General features: G+C 32.0%; 1 protein-coding gene across 1 annotated transcript; it reads left to right on the top strand.

Moving 5' to 3' along the window:
* Nucleotides 1-17,075: 17,075 nt before the first annotated feature.
* Nucleotides 17,076-18,886, top strand: LOC125849155 (berberine bridge enzyme-like 21). Its single transcript, XM_049529177.1, has one exon. It carries the CDS (start codon nt 17,103-17,105, stop codon nt 18,735-18,737), a length of 1,635 nt encoding a protein of 544 aa, XP_049385134.1. The 5' UTR covers nt 17,076-17,102; the 3' UTR covers nt 18,738-18,886.
* The last annotated feature ends 5,940 nt before the right edge of the window (nt 18,887-24,826 follow it).

Raw genomic sequence — 24,826 nt, 5'->3', positions numbered from 1 at the left:
GCAAGATTCCATCAGTTTCATCCCAGAAATCGAAAGATTTCTCCATGGAATTCGTCATCACGTATGTGGAATTTCACTAGTGGGTTCCTTTCACCCATTAGGTCCCTAGTTTTCAGTCAGTTTCTTGATTTCCTTATTATGACTAGACCTAGGGTTTCTTGAATGTTAGAATTATTGGTTTCTTAGTTGTTAGAATGATCCAAATCAGATTATTATCTTAATATTCAGTTTATTGCATGAATTCCAAAACCCTAGCTATGTATTTCTTTAGTTCTTGAATTACACATGCTAGATAAGATATTTCAGTTATACATGCCTCAGTTATTAATGCATCAATATCAGTTTAATTGTTGCATTCTCAGTTTCCATGTTCAGTTTGAGCTATCCAGTAACTTACAGAAATCCAGTCATAATGTGTTAATTACTTAATCCATTGGGAGTAGCATAATACCGAGTTGAACTAGGGTTCAGCGCACCTAAATAGTCCCAGAACTACTAGCCACGTAGGTTGTAAGTCCCCTCTGTGGGAATCGTTTCACTGATCACACCAGCATGCCTCTATACCTTTGGCCCGGTATATTGGGTCCTCTCAATGAAGTGTATACATCGCACTCCACATTTAGCTCTTGTGGTTTTATTATCGATTATAGTAGCTCCCACAGTTCAGTCAGATTTTATTGCATTGACCATGTATCAGTATATCCAGCATTCAGTTTCAGCTTGTTATAAACTGGTCACTGCATTCAGTTATCTCAGCATTTAGTATTTATATCATGTTCAAATTATATCATTGCTTATTGCTCGTTCAATTATATGTTATTTCAGTTATATTCTATCATGCATGCTCAGTACCTTTCAAGTACTGACGCATACTCTGCGCTACATCTTCTCGTGATGTAGGTTCAGGTTCTCAGCATCCAGATCACGCTTAGATCGGTTCTCGATCTCCAGTTCAGCAGAATCAGTGGCGAGTCCTCATATTCCGAGGACAATAGTCATGAGTTTCTTTTCAGTATTTTTAGTCCTTTAGTTTCAGTTTTGCTAGACTTAGTTGGGGCCTGTACCAACATTTCTAGTCAGTTAGAGGTTGTTTTCAGACATAGATAGATCCAGCTTAGTATTGAGTTAATATCTTCCTTTTATTAAACTCGTCAGTTTTCATATATCTCAGTTATAGTAAATGGGTATTCCCCACCTTTTTATTTTGTTTATGATTACAGCTTCCACGTAATTTCTATTATTCAGTTTATATTTAGTATGCTCATGGTCATGCCAGTAGGATTAGCTTGGGATCACTTGTGGTCCTAGGTCCTGTGTCCACGTCTCGGGGGTAGCTTAGGGAGTGACAAACTTGGTATCAGAGCACTAGGTTTAAGTGTCCTAGGATGTCTAAAAAGCCATACTAGGTAGAGTCATTTTCATGGATGTGTAGTGCGCACCACATCTAATGAAAGGAAGGCTACAAAGTGTCTTAGGAAAAATATTCATTTTCTTGTTACTCTTATCGTACGTAAGGTATGATATAATTATGTTCTATCTCGACGTTCTACATTTTAGTGATCATGCCTCCTCGTAGAGCTAACGCCAGGATTGTGAATGACAGGAACGCAAACGCAGCTCCTCCAGTCCTTGATATTGGGCATACAGAAATTGCCCTGTCACAGTCTCTCAAAAATTCACCTCAGCAGATCTTGTAGAGTTAGAAATGGTAGACTTCGATATCATTCTAGGCATGGATTAGTTACATTCATGTTATGCCTCAGTCGATTGTAGAACTAGGATTGTTCGTTTTCAGTTTCCAGACGAACCAATCTTAGAATGGAATGGTAGTAGCTTAGCGCCTATGGGTCGATTCATTTCTTACCTTAAGGCCAGAAAGATGATCTCTAAGGTTTATCTCTATCATCTAGTTCGGTTTAAGGATTCTAGTTCTGAACCTCCAACTTTTGAGTCAGTTCCTGTGGTTAATGAGTTTCCAGAAGTGCTTCCAAAAGATTTTCCCGGACTCCCTCCCGATAGGGAAATCGACTTTGGAATTGATCCCATTCTAGATACCCAACCTATCTCTATTTCTCCTTACAGAATGGCTCCAGCTGAGCTTAAGGAATTGAAAGAGCAGTTGAAAGACCTTCTAGATAAGGGCTTCATCAGACTTAGTATTTCTCCATGGGGTGTACCAGTGTTGTTCGTAAAGAAGAAAAATGGTTCTCTCAGAATGTGCATTGACTATAGGCAGTTGAACAAGGTCATAATCAACAATAAGTATCCCACCCCCAGGATTGATGACTTGTTTGACCAACTTCAGGGTGCTAGTCATTTCTTAAAGATAGACCTCAGATCGGGTTATCATCAACTTAAAGTTAGAGATAGTGACATTCCGAAGACGGCCTTCAGAACTCGGTATGGTCATTATGAATTTGAAGTTATGTTATTTGGACTAACCAATACTCCTGCAGCTTTTATGGATTTGATGAACAGAGTGTTCAAGCAGTACTTGGACTTGTTCGTTAGCGTCTTTATTGATGATATCCTCATTTACTCTAGGAATGAGGAAGAACATGAGAGACATTTGAGAGTTGTTCTACAAACTCTCAAAGATCGCCAGTTATTTGCAAAATTTAACAAGTGCGAGTATTGGTTACAATCAGTTGCTTTCCTTGGGCATATTGTGTCTAGTGAAGGAATTCGAGTAGATTCCTAGAAGATAGAAGCAGTGAAATAATGGCCCAGACCTACCTCTGCTACAGATATCAGAAGTTTCTTGGGTCTAGCGGGCTATTACAGACGGTTTGTGGAAGGATTTTCATCCATAGTCTCACCATTAACTAGGTTGACTCAGAAGATGGTCAAGTTTCGATGGTCAAATGATTATGAGAAAACCTTTACAGAATTGAAAACTAGGTTGACTACAGCTCCTGTCTTGACTCTACCATAGGGTTCATATGGTTATGTGATTATTGTGATGCATCCAGGGTCGGCCTAGGTTATGTGTTGATGCAGCGAGGTAAGGTTATAGCTTACGCTTCTAGACAGCTTAAGGTGCATGAGAAGAATTATCCGACTCATGACCTCGAGCTTGTAGCAGTGGTGTTTACACGCAAGATTTGGAGACACTACTTGTTTGGTGTTCATGTAGATGTGTTCACAGACCATAAGAGCCTCTAGTATGTATTCACCCAGAAAAAGTTGAATCTTCGCCAGAGAAGGTGGCTTGACTTCCTCAAAGATTATGATATGAGCGTGCATTACCATCCAGGTAAGGCAAATGTAGTAGCAGATGGTCTTAGCAGATTATCCATGGGTAGTGTAGCACATGTTGAGGAAGAAAGAAAAGAGCTAGCAAGGGATGTTCATAGACTTGCTCGCCTTGGAGTTCGCCTTATGAGCATATCAAATGGTGGTGTAATGGTTCAGAATGGGGCAAAATCTTCTTTGGTAGTGGAAGTTAAGGAAAAGCAAGACAGTGATCCGATATTACTTGAACTCAAGGGTGCAGTCCATCAACAGAGAGTTGAGGTATTCTCCCAAGGGGGAGATGGTGTGCTTTGCTATCAGGGTCAATTATGTGTTCCTAATGTGGGCGAGTTGAGACAACATATTCTTGCAGAAGCCCATAATTCCAGATATTCTATTCATCCAGATGCCACTAAGATGTACCGCGATCTACGAGAAGTCTATTGGTGGAATGGTATGAAAAGAGATATAGCAGATTTTGTGGCTAGGTGCCCCAATTGCCAGCAAGTCAAGGTAGAACATCAGCAACTAGGAGACATGACTCAAGAGATTGACATTCCTACTTGGAAGTGGGAAGTGATCAACATGGACTTCATCACAGGTTTACCTCGTACTCGCAGACAGCATGACTTCATTTGGGTGATTGTTGATAGAGTTACTAAGTCTTCCTCACTTTTTGGCTGTCAAGCCTACAGATTCGGCGGAGGATTACGCCAAGCTTTACGTTAATGAGATTGTGAGGTTGCATGGGTTCCTTTGTCTATCATCTCAGATAGAGGTCCTCAGTTCACCTCTCATTTTTGGAAGTCATTTCAGAAAGGTCTTGGTACTCAGGTTAATCTTAGCACAGGATTTCATCCGCAGATGGATGGTCAGGCAGAGCGTACCATTCAGACCTTAGAGGACATGTTGAGAGCTTGTGTGATCGACTTCAAGGGTAGTTGGGATTATGACCTTCCTCTTATTGAGTTTGCCTACAACAATAGTTACCATTCCAGCATTCAGATAGCCCCTTATGAGGCATTGTATGGGCGTAGATGTAGATCTCCCGTGGGATGGTTTGAAGTAGGTGAAGCTGCCTTGATAGAGCCAGATTCAGTCCATTATGCTATGGAGAAAGTGAAACTTATCGTAGATAGACTTAAGCCAGCCCAGAGTCGCCAGAAGTCTTATGCAGATGTAAGGAGAAGGGACCAAGTTGATGATTGGGTTTTCCTGAAGGTGTCACCTATGAAGGGGGTGATGAGGTTTGGCAAGAAAGGGAAGCTCAGTCCCAGATATGTAGGCCATTACCGGATCTAGAAAAGGATTGGTAAAGTGGCTTATGAGTTAGAGTTGCCAGCAGATTTGGCAGCAATGGATCCAGTTTTTCACATTTCACTTTTGAAGAAGTGTGTGGGTGATCCAGCATCCGTAGTGCCATTAGAGACTGTGGCTGTAAAAGATAGCCTATCTTATGAGGATGTACCAGTTGAGATTCTTGATCGTCAAGTTAGAAGGTTGAGAAACAAAGAAGTCGCTTCAGTCAAGGTTTGGTGGAGGAGTCATTCCGTAGAGGGAGCTATTTCGAAAGCAGCAGCAGCAATGAAGTCCAAGTATCCTCGTCTCTTTCCTTCCGATTCCATTCCAGCTTGAGGTAATAGTTCCTCTTCAGTTTTTCAGTCATTCATGCGTAAATTCAGTCTTAGAATCATGTTCATTCGGTTTGTACTTGCATTTTCAGCATATTTGCATGTTCTTGGAACTCGGTTTAGTCAAAAATTCAGTTCTCAGTATTTAGTAGTAGGGATTGCAGCCCTCTCCCTCCATTTCAGCTAGTTTAGTCTTCATTTGAGGACGAATGGTCCCAAGGGGGAGATAATGTAACACCCTGTATCCGTAACAGACCAAAAATTCCAGATATTCAGAAGTTGCAGGTGCTACCGACGGAAGTCAACTACGGACCGTCAGTCAACTGACGACCCATCAGTCAGCTCCGTCGATGGGCCAGTCAATTTTCAGTCTCAGTCGCAAACGACGGTCAACCAGTATGGACCGTCAGTCGACTCACGACCCGTCAGTCAGTTCCGTCGAGGGGCCAGTAACTTTCAGTCTTCAGTCGCGAACGACGGTCAACCAGTATGGCCTGTCAGTCGACTCACAGTCCGTCAGTCAGCTCCGTCAGTGACTCCGACAGCTTTTAAGTCAGGGGTTTTTTGGTCTTTTCCTTGTTCGTTTGGCCCCTAAGCTACGTCGTGAAGACCCTAAATTATGAGGTTTTAGTCATTTTAAGCCTAGAAACATAACTAGAACTTACCTAAGTCAAATCATTAATCAAAACTTAGAGAAATTAGAGCGTAATAGGAGATAAGAGGCCAAGAACCCTAGTTCAAGAACGCAACAAGATTCCATCAGTTCCAGCCCTGAAATCAAAAGATAGACCGTGGAATTCGTCACCAGGTATGTGGGATTTCACTAGTGGGTTCCTTTCACCCATTAGGTCCCTATTTTTCAGTTAGTTTCTTGATTCCCTTATTAAGACTAGACCTAGGGTTTCTTGAATGTTAGAATTATTGGGTTCTTAGCTCTTAGAATGATCCAAATCAGATTATTATGTTAATATTCAGTTTATTGCATGAATTCCAGAACCCTAGCTATGTATTTCTTTAGTTCTTGAATTACACATGCTAGGTCAGATATTTCAGTTATTCAGTGATACATGCCTCAATTATTAATGCATCAATATCAGTTTACTTGTTGCATTCTCAATTTTCATGTTCAGTTCGAGCTATCCAGTAACTTACAAAAATCCAGTCATAATGTGTTAATTACTTAATCCATTGGGAGTAGCATAATACCGAGTTGGGCTAGGGTTCAGCGTACCCAAATAGTCCCAGAACTACTAGCCATGTAGGTTGTAAGTCCCCTCTGTGGGCATCATTTTAGTGATCACACCATCATGCCTCTATACCTTTGGCCGGGTATATTGGGTCCTCTCGATGGAGCGTATACATCGGACTCCACATTTATCTCATGTGGTTTTATTATCGATTATTAGTAGCTCCCACAGTTTAGTCAGATTTTATTGCATCGACCATTTATCAGTATATCCAGCATTCAGTTTCAGCATGTTATAAATTGGTCACTGCATTAAGTTATCTCAGCATTCAGTATCTATATCTTGTTCAGATTACATCATTGCTTATTGCTTGTTCAGTTATATGTTATTTCAGTTGTATTCTATCATGTATGCTCAGTACCTTTCGAGTACTAACACATGCTCTGTGCTACATCTTCTCGTGATGTAGGTTCAGGTTCTCAACATCTAGATCACGCTTAGATTGATTCCCGATCTCCAGTTCAGCAGAATCAGTGGTGAGTCCTCATTCTTCGAGGACAATAATCATGAGTTTCTTTTCAGTATTTTTAGTCCTTTAGTTTCAGTTTTGCTAGACTGGCCTATCCCATCATTTCTAGTCAGTTAGAGGCTATTTTCAGACATAGATAGATTCAGCTTAGTATTGAGTTAATATCTTCCTTGTATTAAACTCACTAGTTTTCATATATCTCAGTTATAGTATATGGGTATTCCCTATCTTTTCATTTTGTTTATGATTATAGCTTCCGCGCAGTTTCTATTATTCAGTTTATATTTAGTATTCTCATGATCATGCCAGCAGGGTTAGCTTGGGATCACTTGTGGTCCTAGGTCCCGTGTTCGCGTCTCAGTGGTAGCTCAAGGCATGACAATCAATGTCAAGTAGTTCAGTCACACGCAACAAGTACATCAATCACAATTAAAAAGTAAGTCATACATAAGCATCAAATGCATCAAGTCACAATAATCCATTTCTCAATGGAATCATTTCCCATCGGCACTATATCACTAGCCAGAACCATTTCCCATCGGCTTTGTATCAAATCCCTAGCCGGAAACATTTCCCATCGACTTTATATCACTAAACGGAACCAATTTCCATCGACTTTATATCACTAGGCAGAACCATTTCCCATCAGCTTTATATCAAATCACTAGTCGGAATCATTTTCCATAGGCTTTATAACACTTGCCGAAAATGACCTTGGCTCACTCACTGAAAAATACCTCGGCATCATAACATTTGCCGGTATAGACCTTGACATAAATCATCACATCATCACAGTGTTCACAATCAATGCATACAAGCAATATTACACCACACGAAAGAGATAACAATTCACACAATTCAAGTCCACATTCATGCTTTCAAGCATTTCATCAATCAATCAACAAGGGTCACAATAAATGCAATTCACATTTTCATGTTCATCACATAACTTCTTTCATTTCAGCCCCTTTTTATTCATTTAGATGTAACAAGTGAACAATTAAACCATTCGCCTCATCCCCATTACTCCCAACACACAAGCAACGAAGGAAGTACACTAATTCTACTAGAAAATAAGGTTTGGGATGTCACTTGCCTTAAATCAATCAACAATCACTCCAAAAGTTGAGTCTTTCCCTTACAAATCACTTCCAAATCCACACAATCTATAATAATCAAGTATTCACAATCACTCATCGAAAACAACAATTCTCACACTAATTATAAAGACAAATGGGTCAATCAACTCAAAACTCAATTTCAAATAGGAGGTTTGAATCCAGAAAATAATACTTCAAAATGACGTTTAAGGTTTTAGGAACTCATTAGTGAAAACCACGTAAAAAAAGATCAAAACCACTTGAAAATTACCATTTTAATAAGTTCTTGGGTTCTTGAAGATAACCCCAAATCTCTCATTTCAAAAGCTTGATTTGAACAAATAAATCCATAAACAATAATGGGTAATTGAAGATTTAGAGTTAAGAATTGTTACCCAAAAGTTTTCCTCAAAAATCTGGTCCAAACCGCCACTCTAAAGGTCCCAAAACTCAAAAATTGTGAAATGGGGATGAAACCCCAAAATGGCAGGCCAAAATTCCTCTCAGATTTTGCAAAAATGACCAAAGTGAACCCCACTAAAAGCGCGGGCATCGCAGAAGCGAAGCCTCCTCCGCAAAAGAGAAGCCTCCTTCGCAAAAGCGAAGGTCACTTAAGCGGTAGGTCATTCGCTTAAGTAGAGGTCTCTTAAGCGACATGACCTTCGCAAAAGCAAAGCCTGCAGCACCAGAAAACACAATCAATTTTCAAGACTCCGAAAGAACCCTCAGGATTTATTTGGAACTCCATGAACACAAACCACATATGCAAATCAATAATACTCGACGTTCTGGACTCAATGAAAATGTCAAAATACGAATCTGAGGTCTCTTTGACCCGACATTCCTGAAAACTATAAAAAACTAACTCACGCCTATAAAGGCTAAAAAAGCTCGGAACCTCTAAAAAATCAACCAAGACCTCACTTAGGCCTGAATCATCCTCCAAATCCAGTAGAACTCTCAGAATTATGACCCGAGCATCCAAATCTCGAATGTTGATCAAAGTCAACCTAAAGGCTAAAACTCCATAATTTTGTAACTTAGGACCTCAAATCCTCAAAAAGACTCAAAATCTGAAATCGACAACTTTCACGGATCAGATTTTTCATTTCGGGACTGATGAAATTGATGGAATTCCATTCCGACACTCGAAACTACAAAAGACATCAAAAACCACTTCTTTAACAACTTAGCCTTTAAAACTCAAAACTTACCAAAATCAACTTTTCAAAACTCAATCATAAAAGATTCGGGGTCAATCACGGGAGGAAAAATGGTAAATTCACAAACTTTCCAAAAATGGCTGACTGGATCATTACAGTAGGAGACGTTTAGGATATGATTGACTTCAGTCAATATTCTTGGTAAGTAAACTCGGATGAGATTTTTGCCAGCATCATTAGCTTTGGAACATTGACTTTGGTCTATAATGACCTTTTGTTTGGATCCCAAGGTGATCAGGATGATTTTGTGGTATTTTGTGCTATGCTTGTTTTGGTGTTTTGTGTGAGAGTTGACTCGGGTCAACATTTTTTTGAGACGAACTTAGTTGGTCATTTCATCAATTTTGTTGAGTCATTAATATTGTTTCTAGTATGGTAGAATATTTCATTTGCGTTCATAGGGTTTTGAATGAATCCCGAGGACCTATTTGGAGAAGAATTTCATCTTAGCTTTGGTTGATGCCAAGGGTGCTGATGCGACCACTTTTACGGTCATTTGGCGGCTTTTGTGGTAGCTACTTTTGTGGCTCTAAATGGTTTTTGTGGTAGACGCTTTTGCGGCCCTTGGCGGTTTTTGAGGTAGCTGGCCAACTATCGCCTGACTGCTTTTGCGACCATTTGACGAGTTTTATGGTCTTATATATCTATAATTCTCCTTCATTTATTCAAAAAAATCATTGTTGAAGAGAGATCGATTTAGGGTGAATTTGCTCAATTCCCACCATTTCACTCGATTCCAATGTAGATATCATCCTCTCCACTTTCTATTACGTATTCTAGCTTCATTTTTGCGATTCAATTCTTTTTTAAACTCAAATCCTTGATTTCTATTTCATAAAGTTTAGTTTTGGACCATTTAAAGTCCAAATTAGCTTCCATCTTTTCTCAATTTTGGTGAAGTGATCCTCACGCGAGGAGAACATAATAACATAGTTAGTTTTCCGATTCATTCGAACTCTTGAGGATCAATTTTTAACTTGATTTCCAATTTGAATTTTGTAACATCAAAACGGATATCGTTAGTCCCGTATTGACATGTATATTCCATTTTTGATAGTGTGGCAGCATTCAAGCACCTGAGTAGAGGTCCGAGTGCAATTTCAACTACGAGGTAGGTTAGGATTTCCTCTTTTAGACTTAGCTTACTTAGTTTTTATATAAAATGAGTTGCATGATCGTTTGAAAGGTTGTAAGATGAGAATTTAGGATTGTATGATCCTTACACTCATGTTGGCATTTTCTAGACTTCAAACTAGAATTTTTATCGTAAGACCTTAGCTTAGGTTGGATTTAGCTTTGGTTTGGCGTTGTAGGATTCTTAGAATGCTTTTAGGAGTCTTAAAACTTTAATGTATACGTTGGTTGGTTTTGTATCATTGTGTGCCTTTTTTGTTTATTTTTGAGCTTTTACTGTGATATTATTGTGATTGTGGGCATGAGGTCTTGGACTAGCTAGAGTTTCAAGCTAGTACGACTATACTGTAACGAATGATTACCCTAATAATTATCAGATTTGATTGTACTGTGAATGATTTACTTATGATTGATATGCATTCATGCTCATGACATCTACATTTGAGCACAGATGGAGTCGAAAATGAAAGAATATGAATTTTTGATTTCTAAACTGATTACGGTGGATTTTACGAAACTTAGGGCTCCGAGGAAGCATGTAATTAGTTCACTTTGGAAATTTGAGTTTTTTTTTTTAGAAAATATATCCTTTTCTTGGATTCTTGGTTTAAAAGTGATATTTACTTTAAACTGGTTGATTTTTACTATAGAGATATGGTTCCCAAGGAATGTATGTTATTTTATGAAATTTTTTAACTTGAAAGAAAAATTATTTTAATATACGAATTGCTATGATTTGTTGAAAATAATCTGCTTTTATTGTATTGTGAGCTCAAAGGATGATTAGGGGTTGCACTTCATGCACACTATGAGCTCCGGCAGTCCACAGATTGAATTATGAATTTTACTTTTATTGCATATGTTGATGAGCTCAAGAGGGTTCCATAGTTGTCTTGGGGAGCTCATTAACGGAACCATCAAAAATTGCATTTCGGGGCCGTTTGCCTGAAGTTCTAATCGAAGTCAAATATTTGATCATCAGAAGCTCCAAAACAGGAAAACTTGCATAAAAATCAAACAAACTGCCCGATGAGTAAATTGTCAGTACCAGCAAATCATAAATGACTTGAGGTAATTATAGGAAAATTCTAAACACCAAAAATATTTAAAAATGGAGAAAATGATTTGAATATTAAATCAGGCATTTTCCCCTTTTATCATAATTATCTTTTTAAATATCTCTTTTACCCTTACATTATTAATCTTTGTTTTTTACTTCTTTAAAATTATGACATTTTTAATTTGTGTAATAAATTTGTATAGAAAATCATATGTAATAATAAATTTATAAACATGTATTCACGTCGTTAATATAAATATAATCAATAAAACTAGATCTAAAATTTTGTATCAAATTTCTAAAATTTGTCTATACCGCAAAATAACTTTATCGAACCTCACTTTGTGATACTGTGAGTATATTATTATTGTTGTAAAATAACTTTTAAATTATAATTAAAAAATATTTTATAAATAACAATCAAAACTCAATTATCTATAAACAATAAAAAAATAAGAAAGAAGTGAAACTTGTAAATATAGACATACATAAAATTAAAAAAATATTTAATTTTTAAAATAGAATTAAAAGGTATAAATATGTTTTGTCATTTTGGAACGTTGTGTAAACACATGAAAGAAAACTGCCGTCCAAATTCCACGCAGTATTTGCCTTTAGTTGACGACAATTCTAAATCAGTTTTAGGTTCGGGGAGGACTAGGGAAGCATATTTTATTATTTTAATTATTTATTTTTGGGACCAAACTAAGAAGCATATTTAAATGCTTTTTTTAATTTTCAAATGTTGACTTTATATGCTCCCTCACTCTAGTCTATAACGCGTAATCAATATGCATCACAAAAAAAAAAAAATACACCCTTGACTCTCCATCACCACTCGTTATAATTTATGTGACATCGTTTATTTTTAAGTGTTACTTTTTCATTTATTTTAGTTCTCATTTTATGCTTTTTAAGAGTTAATTTAATTAGTTTTTAAAGTAATTAAATTATATTATATTAATTTGATGTTTTAGAATAAAATTTTAGATATTCAGAAACTATACGAAAAATACTATAAATTGCAATTTTTTATGTATCAATATGATGACATCTTGAAACGTTAGTTAATATCATATCGTTTGACTCTCAAAATGGAAACTATGACAACTAAAAATGTAAAACAGAGGAAGTAATTTTTTTAATTTTAATTATGTATTTAATTTAAAAAATAAAATTTATATATTTAAAAATATCATATAAAATAGTATCAATTATAATAATTAATAATTTAAAATAGTTAAAAAAAGATTAATAAAATTGTGATGATATAAAAACTTATTTGAATTTTATAATTTTGAAAGGTATGATATAAATAGTTGACCGAGTAAATAGTACCTTTTTGTTTTATCAACATTTGCAATTATTATTCTATAGTACCTTTTAAGTTTTATCAACATTTGGAATTATTATCCTCTTTGACTCTGTCAACATGAGAAAACGTGTTTACTCCCTCCCATTCAGATTTTATCTTTAATTAAAGACTAAGGTTTACTTACCCCCTTAATATTTTGGGTGTAAAAATATATTTTATTTTTGGAAAAATAGTAATTTTGATTCTTAAAATTATTGTCTTGTTGTGATTTTGGCCCTTGTATTATATGCCTTAGTATATTTAATCTTCAATTAATTAAAATTTGTTATTTCAGTCCATAAAGTTAATGACTGTTAAAAAAAAATTTGATTAAAAATACAAAAATATATAACAGACTCTACACAAGAGAAGACTTTAAAGGCAAAAGAATGCAGTACCATATTGTTTGATACTTGTAACACAATGGATAAAGATAATTGGGAGAATAGAACAATAATCCTACATCTACTCAATTATGTGTAGTTTATTGTTCTATTCCACACCAAATCTTACATATCATAAGCCTAACAATTTCGAAAATAACTTTCAATTTATAATATACTTTTCAGATCAAGAATAAAAAATATATTCTATAATATTGTATATAAGTGATTAAATTTGATTTAGCAATCCTATTTTTTGTGATTAGAAAATAATATATCTCTCATCTCTTGTATTATGAAATAAAAACCTTATTTGAATTAACATTCTCCAAAAACCTTAAATGTCATTTCAATTATTAACTATATTTATATTGGAGATTATTACTTTTTGTTTAAAATATTTACCAATAAAATAGTTTACAAAAATAATTAGATTTTGCATATGTAAGTATAACATGTAAATAGTAAAATGCTTCACAAATATTTATTACTAATAATAATACAAAAACCGATATATCAAGACATTTTTAAAATTTGAGTTCTAAATAAAATAAATATACCATGAAGCTTAATGGTTCGAATTTTAAAAATCAAAAGAAAAAAAAAGATGTATAAATTTTAATAATAAATTGTCATTACTTAAAATTTGTTGTAAATAATTTGGTTACATGAATGATTATAACTTTTAGGTTTAATTTTCTTCTTTATGGCAATAATGTTGTAAAGAATTGGTTAAATTAATGGATGCTCATAAATTTTAGGCTTTAATTTCCTCCTTTATGGGCAGTAATACCACACCTCCACTATCCCATAATCTTCCCCACCTTCTCAAGGTTTATTATCATGTTTATGACACTTTTTCTCTTATTAATTTACACTTAGTTTTATCATACGTTATCAACACGAAGTCTTAATATAGAACACCAATTTTTCTAAATTATGTACTCTATTTGCATATATGTTTAAGCAATTTTCTCTTGGACAAACTTTTCATGAAAGAATAGTTTCAAAATATATTAAGTAAATTGTATATTTTGTATTTTTGTGTATAACTACAGTAATGGTGATGCCTTAAATTTATATTTTGTTTTTAACAAGTTTATATGCGTGATAAATTGTCTAAATTTTTCATTGATAATATTTTTTTAATTATTTGTAACTTGATTATTTTTGTGATAGATTTTATTATGTTGAATTTATGAAAGTTTGAGTTCATGGCACTTGATACTTTTGAAAAAAAATAATCTTGTAATTGGTACTCACCTAAACGCTAAAATCCTTGATGCAACAATTATCGAGGGTAATGTAGCATTGAGTCAAGACAAAGCGAATACTATGATTTTTCTTCGTCATCATTTGAATAAAGAATTGCTTGATTGTGAAAAATTCACTTGAATTATGTTCTAGTATGAACGAAAGGTATGACCATCTTAAGGTAACAATATTGTCAAGGGCTTGTTATAAGTGGATTCACTTACAATTACAAGATTTTTAAACTATATAGGAATATAACTCTGATGTATATAAAATTACTTTCCTATTAAAATTGTGTAGGAAAGATATAGAAGATAAGGTATATTGGCAAAGACTTGTTATTTTTCATGCCTCAAATTTGATATTACAACAATAATATCGTGAAGGAAGATTTAAAAAATATTTTAAATTGATCTCATATCTTTTTGTGGCTGAGCAACATAATATTCTTGTGTTGAAAAATCATGAAATTGTTCTATTACTGAAAGCATATGAGTTAGATGAAGGAGAATATGAATATCCTCGACCCTTAATTAGATTCATTGAATTGAGTCTTTACATTTATGTTCTGCGGCACTTCTAATTCACTTGGTTCAATTTATGTAACTGAAAAAAAATATTTATTTAAAGATTCTTTTTATTTTTTGGTATAATCTTCATAGATTTCTATGTAATTTATATTTTTTTAAGAGACTTATTATTTTTTCAAACTGATAGTTTTGTTATAAATCTATTGAACTAAGTAGATTGTTTATTGAATTTATCTATAAACTTATACTTATCATGTATGTGTATTCTTTAGGTGATATGAACTTTTTTGGGATAACAATGTATCTACTAATTTGACATTCAAAATGGTGACCTTTGGATTGATTTCTCAATCTATAAATAGAGATATCATTCACTATTACAACACACATGACTTAAATATGAAGAAAAGTCTTCTCCTTCATCTACACTTTTTATCTTCTTATCTTTATAGTTATATGTTCTGAGTTTGATTTTATAACAAGTTTAATGATATGTCATTTCAACTATAATAGAAGAGTCTTTAGAGGTATTTAGTTTTTTTTTTTTTTTGAGAAAAATAGTAATAAGTGAGTGACATTAACACTTTAAAAAGATAAAAGTGATTTGTATAGATAATTTTCAAAACATGAATTACTATTTAGTAAAATAATGTTTAGTTTTTAAGTACCAAAAAAGATTTCTAAGCATGTAATTTCTTCTTAATAAATTAATCTATTTTTTAGAAAAAAAATAAAGAACAAAATTATAATTTTGATTAAATGAATTATATAAGTTTTTTTTTTAAATGAGGCTTTAATAATATGGCATGTCAATTAGGAGAGAATGAGGCTTCTAAAGTGTTAAGTTTATTTAGAGGATAATAGTGATAGTGGATGATATTTTGGTTTTAAATGAAATAAAATTGATATTTGAAGGCAATTCTCTAAACCCGGATAGACAATTTAGGAATTAATTCTTAAAAAACTTGATTAAATACTAATTACTATTTTTTAAAAATATTTTTCAAATTAATTAACCAAATACAAATTATTTCTCATCAAAACTGCTTTCCAAAACATTTATGAAAAATAATATTTTTAAAACTAAGTTGATCGACTTTCAAAAACTATATAGATTAAATAACAAAAATATAACATGATTTTCAAGAACTATAGAAAAAGAAAATAAAAGTTGATAATCAAATGGTAGAATAGACATTTAAGAAGTCAATTAGGAAAAAAAAAGGGGTGACTATTAGGAGTATGCAAAAATCGAACCGATCGATGAATCGAATAAAAAAAGTGTTTTTGGTTTATTGTTATTGGGTTATTGGGTTAATGGTTTTACAAAAAAAGTTCCCAGGTTATCGATTCAGCATGTTTTTTAATATTGAGTTATTTGGCAAATCGATAACCCATTAAGACTATAGTAATTTAGTATTTTTACTTGTACATAAATACTAATTATTAATCTCAATACCTTACTAATTATTGCCTTTGTCCTTTAGCCTTTAATTCACGTCTTTGTTCTTTAGCCTTCAATTCACACTTCACATTGACTTTGAGTTTACAAATTCACATTATATACAACCTAAAAACCTAAAGTAAATTTTTATTCCTCTTAATTTCTCTTTGTGCAACACTTGTAAAGTTCTTTTCATGTTGTCATTATTATTTCTATTTTATGGGCATTTTGAAAGTTACATTATCATCTTATTGTGTCAAATTTATAAGAGAAGTCATATATTTTTTATAAACATTTTCTTATTGGTTAAACCGAAAACTGAACCGTTAAGGACCAAAACTGATAAATCGAAAATTAATAAAAATATGTTATTGATTTGGTTATTGGTTTAGTGTATTTACAAACCGAATAATAATACATAAAATCGAACCGATCGATACACACCCCTAGTGATTATTTCTCAAAGTTGAGGGGAGAGTTTGATTTTTAAAGTAAAGTTGAAGAGTGTAAACGTTTTTCACCGTTTGAAAAACACTTTGGAGAAAAATATATTTATAAGTACTTTTAGAAAATTTAGTTAAATACTAATTGCTCTTCAAAAGTGTTTTTAAAATTTATTAAACAAATGCAAATTACTTCTTATCAAAAAAACTTTATACAAATCAACCCTTTTTAAAAATAAGCTAATTTTAGAAATTTACCCAAACAAAATATCAGTACTAATTATTGTTTCTAATATTTTTTAAATTTAATTAGTCAACACACAAATTATTTCTTATCAAAATTACTTTTTCAAAAAAGGTAAAAATGATTAAATAAATTGATCAACTTTATGATCCACAAATTATTAGGGTACTATTGTAATTAATTAGTCATGCAAAGAAACCGCACAATCCATTTGTGTGAATTGAAAAACTTTAAACTTGATTCTCTTTTATTTATTTCCTTTTCCTAAATTTATCACTCTATATATAAATCCATACCCTTTTAGCCTTTAACCCAAAAGCTACCAAAGTCATAAAAATAAAAAATAAAAATCATGTCTCCTTCTTTTCTTTTCTTTCTTTTTTTTCTTTTAAAATTCAATTCCTTATCTTTTCATGCTTCTTCTTCTCCTCCTTCTGTGTATGACACTTTTGTCAATTGTCTCACAAAAAACTCAATTCCTCAATCAGAAATCTCGAAAATTGTCTACTCTCCAAACGATCCTTCGTTTAACTCCATTTTACAAGCCTATATCAGAAATGGCCGGTTTTTCAACTCCTCCACAACTTCCAAACCGGTTATAATTGTCACACCGACGGTGGAATCTCAGGTTTCCGGAGTTGTTATTTGTACCGAACAGACTAATTTACAGCTTAAAATCCGTAGCGGTGGCCATGATTATGAGGGCATTTCGTATATCTCTGATGTGCCTTTTATTATGCTTGATATGTTTAATTTACGATCAATTTCCATCGATACGAATGATAAAACGGCTTGGGTACAAACAGGTGCTATTTTAGGGGAGATTTATTATAATATTTGGAAGAAAAGTGAAGTTCTCGGTTTTCCTGCCGGGGTTTGTCCGACTGTTGGTGTGGGTGGGCATGTTAGTGGTGGTGGTTATGGGAATATGCTTCGTAAGTTTGGACTTACTGTTGATAATGTATTGGATGCTCGATTGGTTGATGTTACTGGTAGAATTTTGGATCGTAAATCGATGGGCGAAGATTTATTTTGGGCGATTAAAGGCGGTGGTGGTGCTAGTTTTGGTGTTATTCTAGCCTTTCAAATCCAACTCGTTACAGTACCACAAACCGTGACCTATTTCAGAGTTGAAAGGTTTATAGAAGATAACACTACCACCGACGCTGTTGTTCAATGGCAGAATGTTGCTAGCAAAATCGACAATGATCTGTACATGAGGCTACTTATACAGCCCATCACAGTGAAGGCGAAGGCCAAGGGTGCAAAGAGTACTAAATCGATACGAGCAACATTCATCGCGTTGTTCCTGGGTGATTCTAATAGATTAATGTCTATAATAAGCAAAGAATTCCCTCTTTTGGGATTAACAAAGCAAGATTGTTTGGAAATGAGTTGGATTGATTCAGTACTACAATGGGCAAATTTCGACAACACGACAAAACCAGAAGCCTTGTTGAACAGAAAAGGGGATCCATTAAATTACTTGAAAAGAAAATCCGATTACGTACAAACCCCAATTCCTAAGAATGGGTTGGAGTCAATTTTCGAGAAGATAATTTCTTTAGGAAAAGCAGGAATGGTATTCAATCCATACGGAGGAAGAATGGGTGAGATTGCAGAAGGAGAAACACCATTTCCTCACAGATCAGGTATACTTTTCAAGATTCAGTACTCAGTGAATTGGCATGAAGAAGGATTAGCAGCGGAAAAAGATTACTTATCACAAATTAGAGATTTGTACAGTTTCATGACCCCATATGTTTCAAAGAACCCAAGACAAGCTTATTTGAATTATAGGGATCTTGATATTGGTATAAATGATCAAGGTCCACAGAGTTTAGAAAAAGGAAGAGTATATGGGACCAAGTATTTTAAAAATAATTTTGATAGGTTGGTGAAAGTGAAATCAATGGTGGATCCACAAAATTTCTTCAGAAATGAGCAGAGTATTCCTACTCTAAGGAAACAGAGGAAGATGTTCTAATCTCATTATTTTCTAGTTTATTATGTTATCAGTATTTACTTAATCAAATATTTTGCCTAAATGTTTTCTTGATACTCTTTTTTTATTTAGCATTAGTACTAGCTAAATGTATGTGTTTTGTATTATTATAAGTGTGTATTGCGTTAATTGATAATAAACACATAAAAAAATTATTATGTGTATGTTAAGTGATTAACTAGAATTTTAAAAAAAATATTAATGTGATATTTTTAAGATAAAAAGTGTATTCAAAAAGTAACATGATAATTCACTACAACACTAACAATTAAAGAGCAAAATATAAATGTATTTAACTAAATTTCGTCATTGATATGATCAAAAGTCAAAATTATATTGATATGAAAAGTCAAAATTATGTTGGTACTGATATAGAAAAACACACTCTAAACAATAAAGTCAGAGAAAAACAAACTACTTTATACATGAACATAATAATACAACACAAAAAAAGATTTTGATAAAATAGAAGAGGACAACCTAAAGTTGTTATAGAAGAAAACTTTTACATTATATGTACTATATATAGATTGATTGATATATTTACCTTCAATTTAAGGAAAAAGGGTCAAAAATATTTTTAAACTATGTAAAAGGAACAAAAATATCTTCCGCTTATAGTTTGGCTCAAAAATGCTCTTACCGTCAATACTTTGGTTCAAAAATGCTCTTGCAGTCAATACTTTGGTCCAGAAATATCCTTATAGTTACAAAATGGGTCAAAAATGTCATTTTACGAATAAATATATTATTTTTTCTTTTTAAACACATCTTTTTCCTAATTAAAATATTATTTAAGAACACTATTCTTGTTTTCTTTCTTCTAAATTCACTTTAACAAATAAAAAGGTATGAAATATGTTTTTTTCTTTTTAATCTCATTTTATCAATTAAATAGAATAACTTCATGTATCCTTTCGACATATAATATAGTCATATATATAAGATCATCGTATATCATCATTAATTTATATTTATATAACGATAAAAAATAATGATAATAAAATAAGAAATAATTTCATTTTTATTTTTTTCTAAATTGAAGTAAGATAAATATTTGCTAATTTTAAAAAATATTATTAGAAAAAGAATGTGTTAATAATAATAATAATATATTTATTTGGAAAATGAGCATTTTGACCCATTAAATAACAATAAGGGTGTTTTTTTTTATCAAAGTATTGACAACAAAGATATTTTTGGACCAAACTACAGATGGAGGATATTTTTGTTCCTTTCGCATAGTTCAAGGTCATTTTTGAACTAGAGTATTGATGGTAAGGACATTTTTGAGTCAAACTATAAACGGAGGGCATTTTTGTTCCTTTCACATAAAAAAATATTAATGAAGAATACATTTTTAAAACAATTGAAAGAAAATAACAACACAATAAAAAAGAAAAATATTATTATTTAGCTACTTTTTTACCATATATTTTATGATTTCTTAATTATTAATTCTCCTAATACATCTTACCGTATATTTATTCCTTGTCTTATATTTTAAGATTTCTTAATTTTTAAATTATATTTTTCTCTTGCCATATGTTTTAGAATTCCTTAATTATTAAATCTCATAATACCTCTTAGGCTCTTACCATATATTTTAGGGCTATTTAATTTTTTAAAATATATTTTCTTCTTACCATATATTTTAGAACTCCTTAATTTAAAAATATTATAAAGATAGTTGAATAATAATTTGAAAAAAACAGTAAATGACAATTTTTCTATAATAGAGTCTTTTAATGAGGGGTAAAAAGCTCAACACATTTTCAAAGATTCCATGCTTTTAAAGTAACTAGTTAAGTGCATATGTTTTGCATGTATGTATCGCTTTGATTAATATGCTTTTAAAAACATGTTTTCTGACATGTTTAAGGTTACAAAATTAAAGGAATACATGTAATATAACTATAATTTAGGACCACAATTGAAAAGTATATTTTATATTCTTTAACTCCGTACTTGTCAAATTAGGCCTTCTATTTTAAACCGATGGAATAATATATATATAAAATAATTCGTGTGAATACATAATTTATCAAGTATAAAACTTTTTTAAAAATAACATAAATATTTTAAGATAACGCATAGTTAAAATAAGATAACTCACCATCATACTAATTAAGAAGTAAGATTAAATATAGTGCACAAAATTACATCATTGAGATTAAAAATGAAAATTATGTTGATATTGATGAAGAGTTATCTTATTTATTATAGTGAGAAATTAGATACGAACAAAAGTCAATCTTTTGTTGTGTATCAATATCAAAGTTAGAAATTATGTTGACAAAATTTCAATTAATTTAGAGTTACTTTCTACAGATTTTAATAAGAAAATATGTGGTCAATAGCATTTATGTACCAAACACATCAATAATATTTTTTTTTCTCGTTTAAGCATTTCTATTCAAATATGTAATTATTTAAAGTGTTTTTTAAAAATCACTTTTTGAAGTTAATTTTGACAGGCTCTAAATATTATGACTTTTTTCAACTTAAAAATAACTGAATAAGTTGAGACTTAATAATTATAACTCCAATTAATTTCAAATTCTATAATAGACATAATTATTGTTTATTATTTTTCTCAAATAATTATCATTTAATTATTATACTTATACATAAGTAATTATAGAACGATTATAACTATGGCAAGTTGAAGACTCCTATTCGATGGTAATAAAATTATTTAAGGTAAGTATTTTCTTTTTATACTAACTCATGTTAGTATTTGGAGTTTATCAATGTGGGCTAGCCATCCTGTCCGGGCTATATATCATACAGACTTTGAAATTTGACAGGGTAAATCGGATTGATTCATTTTTTGTGGGCCAGAAAATAGTCAGCCCCATTCATTATTACATGGGCTACGGGTCATGTCGGGCCAACCTATTTTTAAGGAAAAATTACGCGGTTAAACAAACTTATACTACTTAATTAATCATCATAACTATAGTTTGCTATAATTACCACTCACGACTAACATTAATCATTAATTATGTAGGCTGACTTCGAGTTTGTATAATTAGCCACGTTTGTATATGTATAATTCACCGCATTTGTATAATTCACAACTAACAATTCTTTGTTTGATTTGTATTTGTATACGATGGTTTGTATTTGTATATGACAATGATTTCCTTTGGTTTTTCAATTTTGTCATCATGTACATTAAATCTTTTTGTGTATAACTTTTTAAAGTTTGTATAAACATGTAGTTTTTTGAATTTTTTATAATATAAATTTATATAATGTAATTTGTATAATATATTTTGTATAATTGTTTAAAGTTCATATGTTTATGTTTATATCAATTCGTTATTTCGAGTTTTATTATATTTGTATGATTCCAGACTTTATATTACTCAATTATATAAAAATACGTTAATTATACAAACGTACCTGTGAATTATACAAATGAGATGCGAATTATACAAATTATTGTCCTCTCTCGCTCGCCTCTCTCCTCCCTCTCCCAATCTCTCGCCAGAATATACAAATACATATGTATAATATATAATTATCTAACCGATATACATACAATTCACCTCTCTCACTCTCTGCCCTCTCTTGCTCGCCTTTCTCCTCCCTCTCCCAGTCTCGCTCGCCACTTTCCTCCCTATAACATGTAGCTACGAATCGTAATTAGAAAAAAAATTAGCTATGGAGCGTAATTAGGCTATTTTTGAGAGGCTATATGCGAAAGTTCCTCTTTTTTTTTAAAAAAGTATATATTTTTTTATAATCTTTATACTCCCTACGTTCCAATTTATATGAGTTAGTTTGATTTGATACGGAGTTTAAGAAATAAAGAAATACTTTTGAAACTTGTGGTCTAAAATAAGTTATAGATGTTTACGTGTAAATCATTCATTAAGAGTAAATGAACATTTTAAAGTTAAATTGTTACTCCCCCTGTTTAAAAAAGAGTGTCTCCTTTCTTTTTTAGTCTGTTAAAAAAGAATGACCTCTTTCTTTTCTTGGTAACATTTTAACTTCAGCTTTCCACGTGACATGTTTAAGGCCACAAAATTAAAGGACAATTTTGTACATTTGACATTAGTTTAATTTAGGACCATAAGATTCAAAAGTCTTCTTTATTTTCTTAAACACCATGTCAAGTCAAACTAGACCACTCTTTTTGAAACGTAGGGAGTACTAAATATAGAAATGTGTCATTCTTTCTATGAATGACTAAAAAGAAAAATGAGTCATATAAATTGGGATAGATGGAGTAATACTTATTTTTTTATATATATAATACAACTTCAAGTAAAACTATAATTAGCTAAATAGAAATACAAAGCTAATTGTTTTCCAATGAAACACGAAAAACTATAATAATATTCCAACCATTAAAAGTGAAAAAATGAATCCTTAAAAACTCATGAAACTAATAGCGTATCAAACACTGACACATCATGTTCATCAAGCACATATAAATTAGCTTCTGGCAAGGTTGTCTTAACATCTTCACTATAGTTTATAGGGAAAAAGAACAAATATACCCTCGAACTATTGTCAATGGTATGCAGATACCCTCCGTCATACTTTTGGGACATTGATGTTCCTGCCGTCCAAAAACTAGAGCATATATACCCTTCACTCTAACGGAAGACTAATAGGGACACGTGGCGCAATCGTATTCATCGATAAATGTAGGATCGGTGGATAAGATTATGACATGTGTATGTCCTTTAGTATAAAGGGTATATATGCTCTAGTTTTTGGATGACAGGGGCACCCCAAAAGTATGACGGAGGGTATTTGCATACCATTTACAATAGTTCGGGGTATATTTATCATTTTTCCCTAGTTTATATGCAATATCAATTAGTTAAACATTAAAAAATAACTAAATTTAAGAACTACGTGTAATATTTAAATGTACACAAAAAAATATTAATAGTTTGAGAAAAATCATGCAACCAGTTTCGAGTAGCAACAAGTGTTTGGATATTTTCATGATGGATGCAACTTTTATACTTGATGAGAACACATCTACCAATGCTAAATGATTATTCTGATGACACAGTAGTAATAGGAATACTAAACACATCACATTTGATGATTCTGAATATTTAAAACTTTAAATATGACTCTTAGTTTGAACTTTTGTTATTTTTAATACTCTATATTATTTTTATTTTTTAATTAGCACATAGACCAGTCCAATTAATATTACTCAAGCCCCACAAACCAATATGCTTATTCACGCCGGGCTAAAAAATCCTTCTCTTAAATGGGCTTCAAAAGTTTTAGTCCAGCCCTATTAAATTGTGTGAAAATTTCTAATATGACATATATTATACTAATATTTTTGAGTTATAGCAGTAGATTTAGACTTTCAAGTTATAACATTGAAAATTTTAGGTTGTAACATATTATTAAAAAAAAAGTTATTTTTAATAATTAAAAACATTTGATTTGAAAAGAATAAAAAGATAAAAGGAAATTAAAATAAAATGTTTCTGAAGGAAAAAATGAAAAAAAGGGAAATAGGGATGGCAATTAAATTTGAATTAATTTAAGATAATTATTAATTAGCAAGAATTAAGGAATTTCAAACTAATTAAGAATATTCAGTTTCCTTAATTCAGTCCAATTTGTTAAAATTAATTTAAAAATTAGATTTTTATCCATTTTTCTTTCACGTTTCTCTCTCTTCATTTTTCTTCCAGAAATTGTCACTGGCGACAAAGTGATTTTTTTTGTTGAAAACACGTGTTTTTTTTGTGATGGACAACTACGTATCAATATTAATTGGACATGGCGGAAGATGGGTTGCTTCAGGTGTCACGACCCAAAATGAGTCGTGAATGGCACCCACACTTAACCTCCTAAGTGGGCGAACCAAGGAACTTAAACCCCAACATATATCAATAATTCAACTCCAAATAACAATAAAATGCTGAAGCTCACAACTAGTTAAAGTAACCAATCAAATCAACCTCTAAAGTCTATTACACATTTTCCCCAAAACCTGAAAGTCATCACATCAAGGACATCTAATCTTCAAATACTAAGTCTAAGAGTATTAAAGACACTAAAATAAACGAATA

The sequence above is a fragment of the Solanum stenotomum genome, chromosome 12, assembly GCF_019186545.1.
Source record: "Solanum stenotomum isolate F172 chromosome 12, ASM1918654v1, whole genome shotgun sequence".
In the NCBI taxonomy this organism is placed as follows: domain Eukaryota; kingdom Viridiplantae; phylum Streptophyta; class Magnoliopsida; order Solanales; family Solanaceae; genus Solanum; species Solanum stenotomum.
The sequence above is the reverse complement of the archived record's forward strand: the minus strand, read 5'-3'. Positions and strand labels throughout refer to the sequence as shown.

What these genes read in the sequence shown, in the direction of transcription:
- LOC125849155 (XM_049529177.1), top strand. Translation starts at nt 17,103, where the DNA reads ATGTCTCCTTCTTTTCTTTTCTTTCTTTTTTTTCTTTTAAAATTCAAT.